The following is a 21,123-nucleotide window of genomic DNA, read 5'->3' as shown; positions in this document are numbered from 1 at the left end:
AAGAGGCAGCACAGGGAATAACATAGTTTACATATACCTTTAAATCCAAGTTGTTTCAGTCCAGCTTCCTCCGCCATTTAACTTTACAGTTCGAGACAAAGCGGAACAGTTGCAAATTATATTCTATTAAGCATAACAAAGTTGTATATGGAAAGATACATTTCATAAACTTTAATCTTGAAACAACGAGAAGCTATATATACATATTTGTGAGTATATATTACAGTGATCAGCTCATTTACTGGTATTCAAGAAAAAGGTGCAGTATATAATCATCCATGGCGGCTGGGATTTTACAGTTGTGTTCTGCCAACATTTTGGATCAAACAGTTTAGAACTACTTTTCAAATACATAATATAATTTGTCATCTGTCATGGAGGGCCAAAGAAAAAAAAATAACTAGCTCTCCATCAAACCCTCCACGTCTCAGAAAAAGAAAAAAGTTAGGCTTCCTGTTCAATGGTGTCAAAGTTCCTGCCAAGTTTTTTGGAAAAGTTAGCAATAAGTTTTGTTCAGTTGCTCAAGCACAATCCAGCTTAATCCAGTATGTGCATTAGATCAGGACTATCTCCCTGAACCTATAACAACATGATTATGTAGAACCTAAAACAGATGAACTATGATTGTTAAAAAACTAAGAACAAAGAAAAATTTGTCCCCAAACTTTCTACTACTCTTTGTAGGTCTTCAATAGTGACCTTCTCAATTTGACTAATTTGACACCGTAACTGGGGACCTATCAATTAAATCAGTTATTACAGAAAAAAAATTAATAAAGACTAGGAGATGGCTCTTAGTACTTGAAGAATCACTTTGCATCTTTAAACCATTATGGTAGCAATCTTGAAAAGAACATTTACAAATACCCAATCTAAAGACAGCGTTTCAGAGGCAGAGCTATTTGTTCCATTCTGCCTGTCCTTACACAAGCTAAGTTTTACCACAAAAATCTAATTCAGAGTTCAGTTCTGAATATATCCAAAATGAGAACCAAAATCACAAAAAGAGCTGGCTAGTATTATTACTGGAGAGTTCCCAAATGCTGTATTAATGGATCAGTGAAGAGATGAAGAGACAAAGAGAAAAGATTGCCTTCACACAGCAGATTTCGCAAGGGTTCATTAAACCTCATTCACAGATTAAAAAGAATTCTGGCTGACTCCTCACTGAAAGCCTACAGAAGAAAACGATAAAAATTTTGCCCATCAGCAAGCAGTACACCTAATCCACTAACAAATGCAAATTGGAGTCACTGGGAATAAACTAATCTTTCCTAAATGAAATAGCTGTTCACCATGGACAATAGGAATTAGAAGTCTTCTTTCTCTCAAGCCACTTTGGAAGACTATTTTTTAGTTCCAGAAACTGCTCAAGTCTATTTCAAAAAACACAAGTATAGTAGCCATAAATACTGTGTGAAGTCTTCTCAGAGGTAATAAGAAACAAAGCTTGGAAGCTCGACTGACAGAAACAAAATACATATTCGTAACATGTCCAGCATATCATAGCACCATTAATTAGAATAGTGAAATAAAGACCAAATATTTAAAAAGATATCAAATCAGAAAACTGAGTTTCCTTCATAAAAGGTAATTATTCTCATTCTTGCTTGAAAATTTATGTCTTGCTAGCTGTAAATTTCTTGGGAAATCTGGGCACAGACTGAACTGACATGCACTGGATTACATGACTGCTTTATCTGTGACTGAAGAAAACAAAAGAGGGCAGTAAAAAGGGAAATTTTAAATGATGAATCATGCCTTTTAAAAACAACTTGTTTACTGTCAGTACCCATTACACTACAGTGTATCCAGTTTATCTGGAGAGCTTACTTCTGAGTGAGGACTCATCTAGTAATTTGCAATTATTCATTAACACCCCCCCCTTTTTTTTAAATTTGAGAATAATGTTATCACAGTTAGATAGAGAGGTACTATATTATTAAGAAGGTTGTCAACTTATAAATGAAAGTCACCATAACATTAGTGAGAAGAAAGGAAAAAACCAAAACAAAACAGAACAAAACCAAAACAAACTAATCTTGCTGTTTTGGATTCTTTCCACCCTACCCACTTCCTTTGTATTTGGTTTCACCTGCTTTGACACCACTGTTATGTTCAAAGCTGAATTCCAGTTCTTCCAGGAGCCTTTCCTGGAGGAACTGGATTTTAGGGTCAAGGTTACAGATGAAAAATTAGCAAAAAATCAAAGACAGAAAGAAAAAAAAAAAAATCATTGAGGCTGGAAGGGACCTCAATCCAGAGGCTCAGCTACAGATTAGCTTCCTTTTCCACTGCTGATATGACCATATCTGATAGTGCTTTTGTTAATACTATATGTGTTCCTGCAAGCAAAGGTCTAATTGCATGAAGCAGAAGTATTTCAGCCATTTTAAAAACATCTGAAGCCAGAATTTAAAAGCATCAAACCAAGAAAAAAGAAAAAAGAAAAAGCAGGATCCCCCTACTCCACAACCAAACCCAAACCCCTGATACTCATCTTCAATCCAGAACATGTCCCCTTTCTGCTGCAGATTATCTATTTGCTTGTTAGTCTAGTGCTTAATGTCAACAAAATGTCCCTACTCCTCAACATGAGATACACCCTTGCATTTCATTCAGTTATAACATGGCCCCATGTCACACAGCAAAATTCTTCCCACTTCTGGGCGAGCCATATTGCATGACTGTGTTCATCTAAGGTAAGTGTTGAATTACTGCCCCCCTATTTTTTCTATGCATCTGCAACTGTATAAATAGAGCAGTGAGTCACTTTGGTGCCTCACTGATAAAGCACTGAATTTGATTAGTGATCAATATAGCTCTTCCTTCCCAACTCACATGAACATTGTAAAGAAAATATACAAGTAAAAATATTTAGATTATTTCATTTGAAATGGCAATTAAGCTATTGGTGTATTACAAGAAGATTGACAATTAAGGCACTATATGATTGTGTGATTTTCCATTTCCTTGATACAGCCAACTGAGCATAGGAAAACCACAAAGTGATAATATATGTATTAGAAGGCTTTTCAGTGTGATAGCAAAGTATCATGGCAACAGCAAAGGTGAATGCTAAAGTGGCCTTGTGTCAGATACACTTCTCCCTCTAGTCACACTTTCTGGATTACCTGGTTTCTCAGTATCTTTTAATATGATTTAAAGTACCTAAATAACCTCAGTTCTGTCCCCAGTGTGAAAATACTAATAAACCTCTGTCATAAAATGTATCAGAGGTACAGAGAATAAACAGACAGCACAATCATTGAGATATTCTAAAGAAATACTAGGCTCAGCAGTTAAATAACATGCAAGACTGAATGCAAAATTTATACACCGCAGACAGCTTGCTCTACTATGTGGGAAATCAAATGTTAGTACACCAGTGTTTGTTATAGGTGCCCATTCAGGTCACAGAGAAACCACAGTCTTTTCCCCTTCCTCACTGAAAAGTCCACTGCCTTTTGGTCACGAAACTGCTGTTGACATAAGAATTACCCAGTGCTTAGTAATAAAAAGGGTGTCCTGCAAAAAGATAAACAAGGACTTCAGAGTCTACTCTGGAAACTCAAGGGAGGAATTTCCCCACATAATCGCTCTACATGAAACATCTAAGAGAAAGGTGTAATCCACAACTATTCAGAAGAACTAGAGATACTGGCAGCAATCCCTAGCCTGGAGTTTAGTTTAATATTTGCTTATTACAACAAGTAAAATTCCACTTTAAATCAAAGTTTATGAAAAGGATAAGAGGTACCTCACCTAGCACAGAGGAGAGAGGTATTGTGAGAGAGGAAGGCTTTGAGTTCATCTTTACAGCTGCATTTGGGCAGTATAAATCTTCCCCGGCTGCGAGGATGCGCTCCAGCACAGTCCCCAGCCCTGGCCCTTAAGTCTGAACACTGTCAGCATGCTGTTTTTATGCTGGTCCAACCTGGGAATCTGTAGAGCATGCCACAACAACCACCCTTAAAAATAAGGAGGATTTGGTACCCAGCCATAAATTAGTGAGTGCTGTTCCACTTTTATAATAGTGGCCCCAACTGCTTGGTTTTATTCAGTGCCAGAAGAGGTCCAGCTAGCACTCCTCTCCATTTTTTTTACAGCAACCATTACAGTTACTCTACTCCATTCCTGTCTAATGCTGTCCCTTCACAATAATATTGACAGGTTCCAAAGGCATATCAAGCAAGGCACTTGCATAAACTGCACTTATGACACTCTCCTGTGTTCTTCCTTTCAGTGCCAACTCCAACTTGCAGGCACCTGAGCATAAAAAGCTTTACAGAATGCTCTTCTCAGCTAATCAAATCCCTTCACACTTGCATCTGCAATACAGGTGGATGACAACAAACATCAAAATAAATATTCAAAACATTTGTTTTGGATAATATGTGAAGTGTGAATTTCTGGTGTACACTTATTGGGAACAACAGGAGATATGCTGGATAGGATTTAAACAAAACAAATCAAACACATTTAAGTGATTTAGGAGTTTACATGCCTGCAACTTACAGTGAAGTCTGTACTCCTGCACCTCTATTTTGACATCTGTTTTACATGACTAAAAGCTTTTGTGTAATCTTTGATGGTTGCATTCTTAATACCTGCGAGACTAGTGCAACTGTGCAGCAAGTCACAAAGAACCAGTCCAGTATCACTGCTGACCCAGTTTCATGCAAACCTGCTCACTCTCAGGAACGTCTAATATCTGCACTGGATAAAGATGTATTTAATCTCCTCTGGATGATATAACACAGTCTAATGTACAATCATATGCTGCCTTGAGGACACATTTTAGCAGATCCAGGGATGTAAACACATTGCTGAGACCAGCTGCTTGAAAAACCCCTGAAGGCTTTAGCCATTCAGTCAGGCCTGGGTTAGCTACAACGTTTTCAAGTGTTGCAATGGCATCTGTAACCTTCAAGTTACAATGTAAAAAGATCTCTACTTGATTTGACTTTTAAGCAAGGCACAGATTTAATCCCTCTGAGTTTTAACTGCCCTGATTACAGCATGCTTTGGTCCTCTAGTCTATTGAAATATTTAAATCAAAATAGAAGTTTTGCTTTGTTCTCAGGATGTAAAGATGTAGCCTGAATTTTACCATACATGCATTTTGCTGTGCTTTTAGCCAGAAAAGGATTTGTGCATCAAAATTTCACTCAGTGGAATGAACGAAGACGATGTTCCCCTTTCTCTTTTGTGCTTAAACTGGGACTGAACATCTTTTTTTTTTTTTTTTTTTTTTTTTAAGTGTACATACATAAAATCTTAGGTTTTGGCTTGGGTTTTATGTGGTTTGGTGTTCTGGGGTTGGGTTTTTTTTGCTTCTCATGTATCAAGACTACGTGAGAAGACATTCACTCATAACTGTAGTAAAATACAGTGCTCACATTCTTCTCAGTTGGGGACAATGCATCACAGATGCATGTTACAGCTTTCAAAGAAACAGTGCGCATGCAGATTCTGAATCTGCAACACCCAAGAAGGTAGAAAAGTGACTTGCAGAAAATTACTGCATACCAAGAGAGCCCTGCTGGTTCAGTAGTGTTACTTAACTCTTCTTCCTTCCCATTGCAAAGACAAAAGAGGCAGGAAAGAGGCATTCTGGGTTAGGAATGCAGACCTGGATGTCACCAGTTAAGCCTGTATGTGGGCAGAAGCCTGCTCCCATAAAACAGGTAACAGTACACACAAATACTCCTCCCTTTTTTCTGTTGCTAGGCTTACCCTCCTGCACGTTCTGACACTGACTACATATTGCACCCAGGTAGTCATTATCAGTGGCAAAGAGTACAGCTAGTACAGAGCAGTTTCAGAGTGGATAACATACATGCATTAGAACAAGGATGTCACATGTAAGAAATACAATACCTAATCCATGCACTTAGAAGTAAAGGACAGTCAAGTACTAGATGCAAATATACCAATCAGTACTACTAGGTATAGTGAACATGCAAAAAAGACCACCAGGTTTGTTCCAAAATAGTTTCGACCAATGATCAGCTATAGCACAACAAACCCTGTAGTACAAAGTTTACACCCAAACATCTGAGAACTATCCACTACCATGTTGCTTCACACAAATAATACAGGTATTAGAAGTCACTTTTTTATGGCAGTACTGGCAAGTCATACAACCAACACAGTGACAGGGCAAGGAAATTTGATAGCACTTCCCGGCAGCTGAGCCTCCTTACACACACAGGAGAATGCTAAAGCATTTCTAGAAATGGAAGTTTTCACTGAGTAGACAAAACAATAATTTCCCTTATGCACTAGCCCAGGAACATTTTGGTGCCTAAACAAATCATGTTCCATCATTAGCATTTTACAAAGACAACATATAGCTAACAAACTAGAAAGCACCTATGCACACACAATTCAAAATTACAAACCTGCACAGCCCATGTCACGAGCACTAATGCTTAATATCAAACACAAACTTCCAAATCTACAAATCATTTTTATCTGTGAACTTCCATGGAGTGAACTGATTGTCCTGTTTCAGGTTGCTACAACTGGGACCACCAGTGCACTGACTCTTAATATAAACTATCTCCTATTTAACCCAGGGCAACACAAACCAAGTAGAAAGGAAAACAACTGACATCTGCCAGCAGGAAGGAGGGAATCAAATACTGTCTTAAGGTCAAGATTTCCAAGGCAACAGCTAATTTGTTTGCTAACCCCAGCATTCAGTCATGCAGCCTCCGTTGCAAGCACTGACGTGTGTGAAACACTAACCTTCATCACTTCAACCTGCAGGTCTTCATTGAGCGAAGGAGTCACTTTGACAGCATTCAGCATCTGATTAAGCAACTGTTTCTCATCTGAGTCTGTTTCCACGGATACAAACCTCTCATCAGACAGCAGCTTCTGCAGAGAGAAAACGGTTATGTACAGGTTGAGACAAAACTGCCTCTGCCCAATTCTGCTGTAAACTACTACACCTAAACCTTTTAGTTTGGTACTACGATGACTAGGTTTTCTATGTACAAATTTCAAATTGATCCAATAATATAAAATATGAAAATACAGCAAAACTGGAAGATCTGTGCCACAATGAGGGGACAGTTAATACCTTTTGAATCAGGTGCCATTCCAGTATCTTCTCTCCCCACCCCACTTCTCCAGTGTCCAGAAGAAAGCAGACATCAGTAATTGATGCAAGAGATCATAAACCACTCCAAGTAATGCCCTCAGCAACACCTATCAAGGTTTTAGAAGCAGGGAGAGGGTGGAACCCTCACATCACCCCAACCCAAAAAACAGCACCAACACCCCACCCCCCCACCAACAACTCAGGCTAGTATCCTGGCCTCAAACTAGTGCTATCGGATACCCTGCACAGCAGGAGACAGAGTCAGCCATCATCCCACTCACTCCAATAAGGCACAGAGCACAAGCACTGTGGAGGTGGCACTTCTGATCACTGACAAGATGTGTTTTGTGTCATTCAGAAGCTGACTAATAATGGATGCAAGCAAGTCCTCAGAAGGCAGAGTACTGTTAGCAAGTGACTGGCATGAGGACCACAAGCATATATAGGAGTACTTCAATACAAATTGACTGAACTTCAGACTGAATGTTTTAGACTGAACAGATTTCCTTTGCCTGGAAAAAGCCAGTATTTGAGCCAGTACCTCCCAACATTGCCAGTGGCACTATTTCCTCAGAGTTCTGCTAGAAATGCTTCTTCCATTTAGTCTATAACCACCCTCATGGGTGCCTCTTATTAGTGGCAGGCATCCTGCAATAGATGTACCCACTCAAGTCTTCTCCCAGCTCCAGTCTTCTTAGAACCTCCCATGACAGAGCAAAACTACCTTGTCTTAGTTCCCAGGAACACAACCTTGCTCTGTCCCAGTGCAGACATTGAGCAGCCCACTTCACCCTGTACATTCTGCTTCTGTACTGATGTTCCTTCCCAGCTTCAGCTCTGTAGCACATTTCACTGGTTCATTCCTACTTCTTATTTTGTACACTTGTACTGGTTTTGGCTGGGACACAGTTAACTTTCTTCATAGGAGCTCATAGGGTGCTGTATTTTGGATTTGTGACCAAAACAGCATTGATAACACACTCATGTTTTGGCTATTGCTGAGCAGAGCTTACACAGCATCAAGGCCTTCCATTTCTTACACTGGCCCCCCAGCAAGTAGGCTAGGGGTGCACAAGAGATTGGCAGGGGAGAAAGCTGGGATGGCTTACCCCAACTGACCAAAGGGATATCCCATACCATATGACACCGTGCTCAGCAACAAAAGCTGGGGAAAGAAGGAAGAAGGGGAAGGACGGGGACATTTAGAGTTAAGGCATTTGTCTTCCGAAGTAACCATTACACATGATGGTGCCCTGCTTTCCTGGAGATGGCTAAACACCTGCCTGCCAATGCGAAGTAGTGAATGAATTCCTTATATTCTTTTGCTTGCGCACGCAGCTTTGCCTTCCCTATTAAGCTTTGTCTTAGCCCATGAGTTTTTTCATTTTTACCCTTCTGATTCTCTCCTGCATCCCACTGAGAGGGACTGAGTGGCTGGGTAGAGCTGAGCTGCCGGCCAGGGTTAACCCGCAACAACGTTTTAAAGGATTTCCCGCATAGTAGTGTATCAAGTGTTTTAGCACTGTACAGCCTGATGAGATTTAACTCAATGTACAAGGAAAATATGTTTTTCTATATAAAGGAGAATGTTTAGTTTGGTATGAGAGATATGGAGTTACTGGAGAGAATCCAGGGAAGGGCCACTAAGATGATGAAGGGACTGGAGCATCTCTCAGCGGAAAGGCTGACAGAGCTGGGACTGTTAAGCCTGGAGAAGAGAACACTTAGGGGGGGATCTCATCAATGTACATAAGTACTTGAAGGGAGGGTGCAAAGTGAACAGAGCCAGGCTCTTTTCGGCATTGCCCAGTGACAGGACAAGAAGCAATGGGCACAAACTGAAACACAGGAGGTTTTCTCTGAACATCAGGAACACTTTACTGTGAGGGTGACTGAGCACTGGCACAGGCTGCCAAGGGAGGTTGTGGAGTCTCCATCCCTGGAGATATTCAAAAGCCATCTGGACATGGTCCTGGGCAACCTGCTATAGGTGACCCTACCTGAGTAGCGGGGTTGGACCAGACGACTTCCAGAGGTACCTGCTAACCTCCACCATCATGCGATCCTGTGACCTACTTTTAGTAAATTCAAGTTGTACTTCATCTCATTTTTTACTTTTTCCTATTTTTTAACCTACTTCCATAGCACCAGTTGTGTGGTTTCCTTTTTGTCCTTCATAAAATTTCACATATTATAAATGCAGATGAAGGACTGTATTGTTGCCTGGATTACCTTTTTAGGCTTCTAGATAGGAGGTAACACTCTTATTTAACATAGCAGGCTGCAAATCTGCAACTTTGCAATTCCATTTCTTGCAGAACTCAAGTGTACGTGCAGCAAGTTAGAAGAGTAAAAAGATAAAATTTATCTTCACTGAGTGTTCCCAAGGAAGTTATAATACACTGGAGAGTGGGCCATTCATAATTCCTCCACTATTCTTGGTTGATCATCACTCTACAGTGTTCTTCTAACTGGCATACCTGCACCAGTAGAAGAGCAGACGTATGTTCAAGTCCCACTGTCTACTGCTGCTTTCACTTTAAAAGCAACCCCCCTGCCACCTCTCATATATCTGAAACACAGGGCACAGGATCTCAGAGTGGGACCAGAGTACTACGCTGCAAGAAGGTGATACGTGTCTTCTGACAGAGCCCAATAGTTACAGGAACCCTTCAGAAAGTACCTTTTTTCCTTAGCCAGAGCCTCCATGTTGTGCCCCAATATTGGGCTCTCTCTGACCAAATGCCTGACACCTCACATACTGAATTAAGTGAATTTGAATTATCCACTTACATCCTTATACTCCCAAAACAACTTCAGGCTTGGCCTTTGAGGGAGAAATTTCTTTTCGGAAAATGGTGGCATGCATTTTACGCCCCAGCAGTGTGTGAGCCTTTTCCACAACTAGCATCCCCCTAGTGATAAGTATTTACTGATATGTACTCATTTGTCCAATTAAAAGAAGGGTAAACTGCTTTAGTTTTTATACTGTCAAACCCAAGAGAGTCTTTTTGTTGCTTGTGCTACTCTGTTGTTTTCTTTTGCAATTTCATAAACTTCCAAATCAGATGCTACTCCTACTGTTTTCAGTGTACAAGTGAAAGTGCCCATACATAGAGAATGCAGCTCCCAGATCCTTTATTAACCTCTCTATCTTTCAAGCACTGCAGTCCTCTCTTCTAATCAAAGAAAAAAGCAAGGCTTGACTCAGTTTACTTTCTAAGATGCTTAGCAGTGGCAAGGCTTAGTAAAAGTAGCCCAGGGATACACAAGAAAGAGTATATCTCCATTTCAACATTTAAAGCTGGGAACTCCCACCTATCTGCAGAACATTTTTAGCTTCTACAGAATCACCAGCCTTTACTTGCATCCTAACTTCTGAACACTATTACAGAAACATGAACATTATTTTTAAGTCCACCCAAGGACAGACACTTTTTCTGTAGTATTTTTCAAAAGAAAAGCATAGATTTCCTTGGCATCCACTGCCTACTAACACACACCCACTCTAAAGGCATACCTGCATCCCTGCTAGAGCCTGTTGGGCCAGCTTCATGCTCTTCGATTCCAGAGCCAGTTGGAGAGGAAGGAGACACTTCTCCCTGAGGAAAATTAAAAAAAATAAAAAGTGAGAGGGAACAATGGAACCAAAATTGGTATTCAAAGGAGTAACGTTCCAGAAGGGTTGTATCACTTTCAGTAAGATAACACTTGCATACAGTAATCAAGGAGCATTTCACAACTCTGTGAAGCACTTTTACTCTCTAAAGAAAGCTGGCATATTTTTTCACATACTGTTAAGAATGGCCTTTTAATTGAAATTTCACAAAATACTTCCCAACTGTTAGCCCTCTGTGTGCATGCATGAATGTGAAAAGCATAAAGATGGGATTCACAGATCACTAGTGGTCCTTCAACTCAGCATGATAAGCATTACACTTCAGTCACTTACCTTCTGTTTAATATTCAAGTTGCCAGAAAAGTGGTTTCATAATCCACTTTCTGTTAGTCAAGTTTTGGTCTGTGGACTCCTCCACAGTACAGTGTGCCCTGTCATGTTAGCTCCCTCCAACTATAACTGGTGTAGACAAAAGCAAATGTACACCAACGAGTTTCGTTTACACCTGAATTAGCATGTGCTAGAACTATGACTAAGCTGTACTTTGATTACAGAATAACACCACTTTTTTTAATATTAAAATAAATCACTAATTAGGATAGTATTTTAGATGCTTTTGACTCAGTGCTCGGATACTGATTTTTTTTTTTTTATTTGGTGACCAAACCAAACAGTGCCTGGAGCTGTGACTTCTCTCTTTACTCCTTATCAGAGAAGGGCTGCAGCATCTAATGAACACCTAGTAACCACAAGCCCTTTAAGTAAATCCTGCTAGTTATCAGGAAACTCATTCCTGATCAGAGATACTCAGCCCATGTCCAACTGCAGGCTCCCTGAAGGTTTGCAACACTTCATTAGGTCACATATGATGAGGCACTTACCTGTACCTACAGAGTCTGGTTTTGCATTTGTGTAGACATACTTGCTTATGGCAAAACATGTTGTGCCAGATCTTAAGAGTCTTAGTTCTCCAACTGTCTACATTGCACCCGAAGGAGCCCTTTTGGAATTACACTAACTTCCTCTCATAGAGACAAACATGTGCAAGGTAAAAAGGAACAGAAAACAAATACCTGAGTCTTTTCTTACCCAACTGGAAACCAAAAAGCACTGACTTGTTCCATTTGGAGTGTTCTTCTTTGTCAAGTTCTAATGCATTCAAACACACACCCAAAACCCCTGTCTTTTCAAAGCAGAGTCAAAGATGTTTAATTTCTAAAAATACCAAAATTAAGAGTTTTCCCTCTCTTGCTCCTGTGAGCTGCCTTTGACCTGAATTCACTTAGTTTCAGTTGACCCAATGATAAATAGTTTATTTGCTCAAAAGTATATAAAAATAAAAGTATTGACTAACTCCCCTACAATTCTAAAGGTTCAAGTTCTGACATGAATGAAACATATGCAGTAGACTAGCATGCATATTCTGCTCCTCTTGCAAATCCTCCCTTCATAACTAAGGAGAAGCCCTAGGTTTGAGCAACAGTGATTACCAGAGTTTCAGATATATTGTCAAAGCTACCTAAAGTCATGCTTTGCCACAGTTTGCCCATAACCTACAAACCTCCCTCTGACACTGGCAGTCTACAACCTGAACTTGCTTTTTAAAAAACTTAAATGGAGATTACTAAACACTGGCCATCTCAGCTTTGGGGATCCCAGCTTGTAACTCCTTCAGTGGATCCTGCTTGCAGAGGGGACTGAATGTCCACTTTGAAAAGTCTACTCTACTTTGGGTGTGTTCAGCTGGTATTCCTTTCTCTCCACCTTTCCCAAAAAAGCACAAATCACAAACTACCCTAAGGGGCACAAATCTGCTATTTGCTCTTTGAATGCAACCCCTTCCTTTAATGATAAATTAAAGACTTGAGAGTCACAAGCATGGCTCAGTTAAGCAATCTAGCAAGCTTCTGTACTTGGCAAAGACCTCTTGGGAATCTGCAGATCTTTTCATATTTGTACCTTCTTCCCAGGTTATGGGAATTTGTAAAAGGTCATTTGGCATAACACCACAAGAAGCTTTTTCAAAAAACCATGAATTATGCAGATTTCTAAAGAACGTGAAGCAGACTACATGTGTATCTTAAAATAAGTTTCTAACTAAAAGCTAACCATTTGCTTCATTTAAGATATTCTGAGAAACAGGCAGGCAGAAAGCCCAATTTTCTCAGAAGGTCCTTTCTTGAGTGTTTCTAGAATCAATTTAACTAGAAGGACTCTTAAAACTGGTGAGTTTAGCATCCAAAACAGCTTGAACTACAGAACACCTAGGAAATATTCCCTCAGAGTGTCATATCATCCAGATCTACAGAAACTGCCAAAACATTTACTCCAAGGTTCAGACAGTAATCCTCCAGCCAGTACAGACCTGGCTACCGCCTATGTATCTACCATCAGCTTTGCCTGGACCTGGGAACATATGCAGCATGCAGGTAAAATGTGACAGGACTTTCTAGTTTAGAGAGGTGCCACAGCAATACATCTCTAACCCACAAAGCACCTTTAAGTGCTAACTTTCACATTGTGACTTTGACATCCTCTTTCTTTTAAAAGAAGTTTTCACTGTCACCCTCGGGGGGAGAACTCACATTTGAAATTAGTAGATCAACAGGTGCCAAAACAAGATACCTGTGCATTAACTGGTACTCAATCAGCCAGACACACACAGGAAAAAAAAGGTGGAGGGAAAAAAAAAAAAAAAAAAAAAAAAATCACACTAGTATATAGTACTAACTGCAGGAATGCTACAAACTGATGATTATTTAGGCCTGCACCTTTTCAGGGCAGAACACCACATTTCTTTTAGACTTTCTACAGTTCACTGCCACAGCATATAAGCATTTGGGGCATTATTAACACACAACAAACTTATTCTCATATTAAAGTGGCTGGAAACTGGGAGGAGAGGGGAAAAGGAAGGCAGTCATAAGTCACTGGAGTGGATCCAGTTCAGTTTCATTATAATGAAGACAGGTGGGAGCTCTTCTGGCTTGTGTGTAGCTACCCTGCACATCAGCATGTTGCCTACCATCTGTCATCACATACGCAGAGAACAATGAGCTGTTTCTTGAGATATCTCCCAAAATGAAGAGCACAAAATGACGAACAGGAGGATGGAAATGAGAACAGATTCAATTAGCTGAACTTCCCATCCTTGCTAAAAAATGTTTAGCTGAAAATCTAATTAAGGTTGCTGCAGCCTGTGTTCCCACTGTATTCTTGGAGAAAATGAACTGCCATTGTGTCATTTCCTGTTCTTGTTACACATTCAGTCAATTAAATCTTTAGCATTTCCATGCTACAGCTATAAAACACCTGCAGAGATACCTCACAATGTTGGATTAGCTTAAGCATCTTCCACACTTCAGTTCAACCTGTCATTTAAATGCATCATCTGCTAGTATGAGAACACAGAAGGACACAGCAGATAATCCTCAAGCAGAATGGGAGAGAGTGATGTAAATTAACACAGTCAGTCCCTACTAAGGTCTACCACTTAAGAACTAAGTTCCATTACGCTGCACAAGAGATAATGCAGACCAGAATTTGGTCTCAGAGTGCAATGAAGAAAGTGATTGAGGTTTCCTCTTATTCCTTACAGTCCTTTTATAATTCTACCCTGTTTTGAGTGGTCCTACACCACGGGATCTCATTGCTTACTCCACTGTCTGCAGTTCTATACTGTCAAGTGACAATTCATTCAGGTTTTGCAGTGCTACACATGCAAGACGTTTTACACACGTGAAGTTCTCAGAATAAACTAGTGCACATCAGTATACTTCAAAACACATTTAAGAATGTTTCCCATTTATGTACAGAAATTAGTTTCACACTGGAACTCCTAAGTTTCCATGCAGATGCATGCAGGTGTGGACATAGATACACATAACAGTTTTAAGCAGAAATACCAACTTAACCCTGAATGAGACGAGTCCAGTACAACACCGAGGGGGGCATGAAAGGAAGGGAGCACTGGAGAAGGGGAAGCTACCAAAAGCTTCAGGATATGTCCACCCAGCAGTGCTGTCAAAAGACAGCTCAGGTTAAAAAAACAAAACAAAACAAACACACACGCCCCCAAAAAGAAAAGGGGGGGGGGGGGGAGAAGAGAGAGGCAGTAATAACAGATCCTGGCTGTAGTGTTCTTTCCCTGAGCAGAAGAGAAGACAGGGATCACTCTTTACCTGCTGCTGTTGTCTAAGGTCACCTGTGCAAAGGACATGGTGAGAGCCACTACAGAACAACAGTCTGGAAGAATGATTTTACAGCACAGAAAGTAATTGCAGAGACATGAAACAGCTTTCCTAATCACAATGTTTCTATTTAAATCTGGTATAATGCATAAACACTGAACAAATGAGTATAATGTGATGGCAGTCCCCTCCCTTCAAAACAAAGACTGCCAAGCACCCTCCTGTCCTGACCCAGAAGACCAATTAAAAAAATAAAATAAAATATATATAATATATAGTCTAAGGTCACTAGAAGCCATTAGCCATTTGCACTAACGGGCACTCCATTAGAGAAAACAGCATTTGGTAAGTGGGGACCTTGTTATGTGCAAAACAGAGTAAGCAGAGGGTGCCAAGGACAAAGGCTCAGTCCTGTTCCTACTGAGGCTACCCGCAGTTTTGCCACTAGACCTCCATGGTATCTGGACCGAATCCCAAGCGACCTGCCCAGGGTCAAGCAGAAAGGTCAGAGACAGAGCCATGTGCGTAATCCAGGACCAGTATCTCCAGGAGCACAGGCTGTCCTTCCTGAGCTACCCCAGCTCCACGACTGTCAGCTTCTCAAACTGCAGAATGAGTCACGAGAATGTAAATAGCCTTTATATTCAGCACACTGGGTTACAATGACCTTTCTAGTTGTCTGAGTCTGCTGTGGCTCATCAACCTACCTCTTTCCCTGCAGGTCTGTCACAAGGGATGCTAAGACAGGTCAGTCAAAACAGACTGCCAAAAAGGTCAGAGCAAGACAGATCACTATTGTAAGCAGAGAGATCATAAAAATCTTTCTATCCTCATTGTAGTGGAAAAAGCCTTCAGTGAGAAGAGAAGAGAATAATGGCTCATTAATTCACTCTCATGATGAAAACTGTAATGCAGATAGGAAATGGCCCAGTCTTAACTTCTGGTTAGTGCCTGGAACACAGTCTCATGGCCTACCTTCACCTCCACCATACTGACTTAGGGAAGGGGGCAGTATAAATGAAGTATTTGTCACCACCGTAAGAGTTATTTCCCTTCATGCAAATGGTGATAACCACATTAATTTTCAAAAATGGCATTAAAAATAAAGATTAAAAATAAGACATCTCTCTGTATTACCTTCCCCCTGAAAATTACATAGGAGAAGCAAAATTCAGAACCTCAGGGCCTTATCAGCATGTAATTTGCATTCCATAGCATAATTCATAGCTCAGTCAAAGAACAGATAAGAATTTGATTCACGGCTGTTGCCATTTTCTGATATGCTGTTTGTTAGGCAGGATAACAGTCATAGCCAGAGTCTGACATTTTTCAGTCAGAGTAACACTGACAGTTGAGGTTCTCAGCCTTGGCTGCTTAATGAACAAAGTATCACAGCCTGTAACTCCATTAGCCTCACTTACTCAAGCAGAAAAGTTGGCCCACCGTAGAAAATAAATGGTAAAGATAAATTCTCGAAATTCTGGAGGTACTTCCAGCTGTTACCCTTAAATAAACCAAACAGAAGCAAATACTGTCCCTACACAAAAGGGGACAACTTAATTTGTGTAAAACAAATTCCAGCAGTATATATATGAACACATGTACATATAAAAGTAGAAATATCCATAACTCTTCTTTTCCTGTGCTAGCTTAGAGAATGATGATAGAACACCAACAACAACTTCATGGTTCATAATGGAAGTACTGAAAACCTGGAGCAGGAACAGGAAATAAATAAATCTTTTTTCAAGCAACAGCTCTTCAAGAAGAAAGAAGATTTTAAGTCCTTGCTCACATTCTAGAGAAATGATCAGTTTTATCTACAGCAGAAATATGACTGTCCTACTTACAAAGAGTATTACAGTCCAGCTCAGACGAAGTGTGGAGTTTTCAGTGTATAAATACAGGGCAAGCTCTCATGCCTCCATAATGCAGAAAGTCAGACCAGATGACTACAACAGACCCCTCCAGCACTAAAATTTGTATCTCTATGCAAATACAAGTTTGTTGACTGTACTTAGACACCTTTTCAAGCAATAGGACAGAAGACAAAATCTGAAGCCTTCCAGTTAGAACCCTCCTTTCCAAGAAAAAAGAAAACAACAATAAATTATCTTTATGATGCTATACCACTATAAGACAATCATGCACTGTTAGACAACTGTGGTGTTACAGTGCTACATAAGAATGAACAGGCAGTCAGTGTTGCAGCTTCCAGGTCCTGAAGAAAACTAGTTGAGAGACTGCTCTCATACTAAGTTGATAGAAATTCTGACTTGCTTCAGCAGGGCCTGGATTTTACTCCAGTTACTCACAAGTGTAGAGACACTTGTGTGCATGTTTCCCATGTCAAGAGATTTGACTATCACATAACCAGTTGAGGTTCCACCTTTACCAATAACTTTATAATTTCTGGCTGAAAGCATTTTCATTTTTCTTCCTTACCACTTGCAGCTTCTTTTTTAAAAAAAACTCATTCTTTTTCTCCCACACAGTACAAAACTCTTCATTTTTATTCAGTTACAATGGAAAGGCTTCTTGACTGACTTGAAGTTTAACTTTCCTTTTCCTTCCGTATCTGATCCTCTCTCACCTCAGCTGCTGACATCAGCTCTCTCTTGGAGTTCCCTCTGGGTCTCTCCTCCAGCTCAGTATTTCATTTTTTTCTTCCACTTTGCTTCATGTATTCCCTCTTCCCTTCAATCCTTTTGCTTTTCAAACCAAGACACAAAGTAACCATTTCACCCAACACTTAAATGAACCTGCCCCTGGAGGGAAGCGTATGAGTTGCTTAGCAGAGGATGCTTAATGACACAGGGAAAAAGAAGTGAGGAATAATGCCTAAATATAACTTCATACAGTTTGTTAGCTAGAAGTTTAACAATTTTTCAACCTGGAATGTTGAATGAGATTTCAATTTAGTACTGCTTGGTATTAAAAAGTGACACAGTGGCATTTCTAATTTTTGTTATTTACATACTTTCCAAGAGAAATGGATTTTCCATAACAGCAGAAGCATAGCTCTACTCATGGGAAAGGCAAACATGAACAATTTAATCTTCCATCTAGCCTAATGCAGCCGAGACCACAGAATTCATACAATCATAATTAAATAGCTCAGCACAGTCACTCAGCTGGAGAGCATTTCTAAGGTCATTTGCTTCCTTGCTATACTTGCTAATAACATCTTGATTTCAACACAAACACAAAGTTCCTAGATAGGAGCCTGACACTGTTGTCAAGATGAAACCAAAACAGAACAGAACAAAACAAAAAACAAGCATGTGATGTACCTTTGCTTGAGAGGAGAAAAAGAGATACAACAAAAGATTCTACACAATATTAAAGTGGACAAGGCCAAAATAATAATCAGGATGCTTCCGGTCTCCAAAGCTGTATTGTAATCTCTCTGTGATATGTTATCATCACTCTCCCTGGAACATCCACCCCAGTAGATTTTTGCCCTTCATGCACAAAGTATGACAGTCACTAATTCTGATCTTAAGGAATTTGATGACATACGTAAACCTCATAAGGTCTTCATTATAAAGCAATCTGTATCCTTTAGATGATTTTATTGTTTATCACTTGAAGTACAGCATGAAGATGAGGTGAAGAGCAGAGCATCCATGCTTAGTGTATACCTCCTGGCCTTAGGTAGAGCACACACTGGGCTTGCTCAGCCTGCAATTTTGAAAGCTTATCAAGCTATTCCATGAAACCTCTCTTCCCTGTATTTGGTGAGCCTGGAAGGGAAGCTAAGGATTTTTCCAGTGAAAACATTTTTATTTCAAAATTTCAGTACAATGAAAGCAAAAAATAAAGCATTTTATGAGAATTAAAATTCTATCAGGAGAAGTTTTACAATGCTAGGACTGGGTAGGACTGAGGGAACAGAAAAGAGACACAGAGGTGCTACAGCACAGACATCTTGCAAACGACCTTATTTTCTCCATTACAGCTGGATGGCGTAGAGTTAGTTACAAAAGTCTGATGAAAAAATGGGAGGATGAGCTATATTTCTGGTCATTACTAGTTACACTTTGAAGGTTAATGCTGCAATCTGCAATTCCATTCAACTTTCACAGCAGTGCAATACTAAATCTTGACAGACCTAAGGGATAGTTGTTAAAAATATCCCCACATTTGCAATGCATTATGTTATTTTATACTCATTGCACCTTAGCATAGTCAATTTCTTAAGCAAACAAACATTCAAGGAAACCAAAGGTAGTATATTTCCTGCTGCTTTGTACTTTTCATGGAATGTAAATAAAAGAACTGTGAGAAAAGACTTTTATTATTCCCGTTCACCCCTTCATTTTCAAAACTAAGAAAAGTCATGACTTGCACAGACAGCATCACACAAAGACCACAGAAGAGTCAAGCCTCATTTAGTAGGAAAACAGTCCTCTCAGGTTCAGTGCCACTTCTCTTCTTCCATCCCCTAGTTCTCCCGTCCCCCCAACCGTATTTCATTCTCTAAGGCAATTATCAACAGCGTCCTGATGTTCTCACATTCTTCTCCTTTGCAATCACTAAAAGTGATCAGATGTTTAAAACAAACACACACACTGCTATCCCATTACCATCCTTAGACCCTTAGGGCAGTATTTCAGTTGCATTTGTTGTTAGAAGTTAGACAAACACTCAAAACTATGAGTGTTCTCATCTTTTATTGGTGCTATTCCTGTACTGAATGAATTATGTACATCCCACAGTATCTGAATGTTGGGGGTTAAGCCCAATAGGCAGCTCAGCCCCATCCAGCTGCTCTGCACTCCCACCCTACCAGCTCCTATAAAGAAAATCAACTCTAGCCCAGCCCAAACCAGTACACTGTGGGCTTTTGTCACAGATCTAGAATGACCTTTCAGAAGAATCCATAAAAGAAACAAAGACCCAAAGCAGTGGTGAATATTAAGGTTCACTACTACAAAAAACAATGGGAAGGGCAGAAAGTTAGTTTCAGAAACAGCAAGCACTGCCCTTTAAAACAAACAAACAACAAAAACAACCAACACAAACCCACACATAAGAGCAACAGAAATAATCTTTCAGAAACCATGCACCTTTTCCCATGATAATACCAAACCTTCTTTGATACCTTCAAGAGCCATAACCCTGGCTGACAGGTTTTTAGGGACTCCTAGATCTAGAGGCCTTCCAACACTTTTGGAATCTTGTCTTGACAGCAAGAGTTCAGACATGCATGATGGAAACTGACCCTATACAGCCCTTTCCTCTCCAACACTGCTGTCTTTTGGGGTCCCAGAACAGATGCTGTACCTGCCCACCAGACAAGAAATAAGGCCAGTTACATATCCCAGATTAAACGTGCAGATTGATTCAAATACCATATCAGACAGTGCCACACCGCCTTTCTAAACAAGAATCTCCTCTCCTCACTCACCCCTCAACATTAAAACTAGGAATACAACATTTTAAATCAAGACCAGAGCATATATACACCATTCAAAACACCAAATGGGCTACATAAATGTGCCCCAAAGCCTGGACCCAGCCTGTAAACTGACAACACAAGCGATGCAGCTCAGCAATCCACACTGCCACTAGAATCTCTTCTTGGCCACGTGTCTGCCAGGGAACTCATCATCCACTTGCTGAATGCCAGATAGCGACCATGTAATGGTTGAGCAGCATGAGTCACATATCCAGCAGTCATGTTCAGGAGGAAAGAACAGGAGCACTTAATGCCAGGTGGTTGTGGCAGCAAGAGCAGGAAGCAAAGTGTTTTAAAAATGAGAAAGAGTAAAATAGAAAGAGATATGCTAAAAGCACCCCCCAAAAAAAACCTGTGACAGTCATTCCTCCTTCCCCTCTCCTTTCTTCTGGTCAGGGGATCTGCTATATATATCAGCTTCCCTAACCACTCTCTCCCAGTAGAAAGAAACAAACAGAAATTATGAACAAAAGTTGACAGGAGAAGAATGAAATGATGAAATCACAAATATTTCTTCACAATGGAGAAGCCAAAACGTATCCCAAGCCTCAAGATTCTTTAAGTGGATGAATTATCTGCAAAGCTAAGTGCATTGGAAGTCTCTACAGCATTGGATGTTTGGTGATGATCACACCACACTTACCGCTTTTATTATTTGTTGAGCACATGTAAGCTAAAATGAGTGAGCATGTTGTTTTATTTAAGAGTTTGTAAGCTGCAGCTACTTCAAGAAGTA

The 21,123-nt window shown here is 40.1% G+C and overlaps 1 protein-coding gene across 2 annotated transcripts in view; it reads right to left on the bottom strand.

Moving 5' to 3' along the window:
* Window positions 1–21,123, bottom strand: part of ARFGEF3 (ARFGEF family member 3) — a 92,272-nt gene that overhangs the window by 64,237 nt on the left and 6,912 nt on the right. For both annotated transcript variants that reach the window (XM_075035816.1, XM_075035817.1), the window contains exons 3-4: window positions 10,635–10,716; window positions 6,757–6,888 (exon numbers count right to left, since the gene is read on the bottom strand). In XM_075035816.1, the coding sequence (XP_074891917.1) occupies window positions 6,757–6,888; window positions 10,635–10,716 (214 nt within the window). The remainder of the gene's footprint in view (window positions 1–6,756; window positions 6,889–10,634; window positions 10,717–21,123) is intronic.

Source organism: Buteo buteo, chromosome 9 (assembly GCF_964188355.1).
Source record: "Buteo buteo chromosome 9, bButBut1.hap1.1, whole genome shotgun sequence".
NCBI classification, from domain to species: Eukaryota; Metazoa; Chordata; class Aves; order Accipitriformes; family Accipitridae; genus Buteo; species Buteo buteo.
Note: the sequence above shows the minus strand (reverse complement) of the source record. Positions and strands in the feature narration are given on the sequence as shown.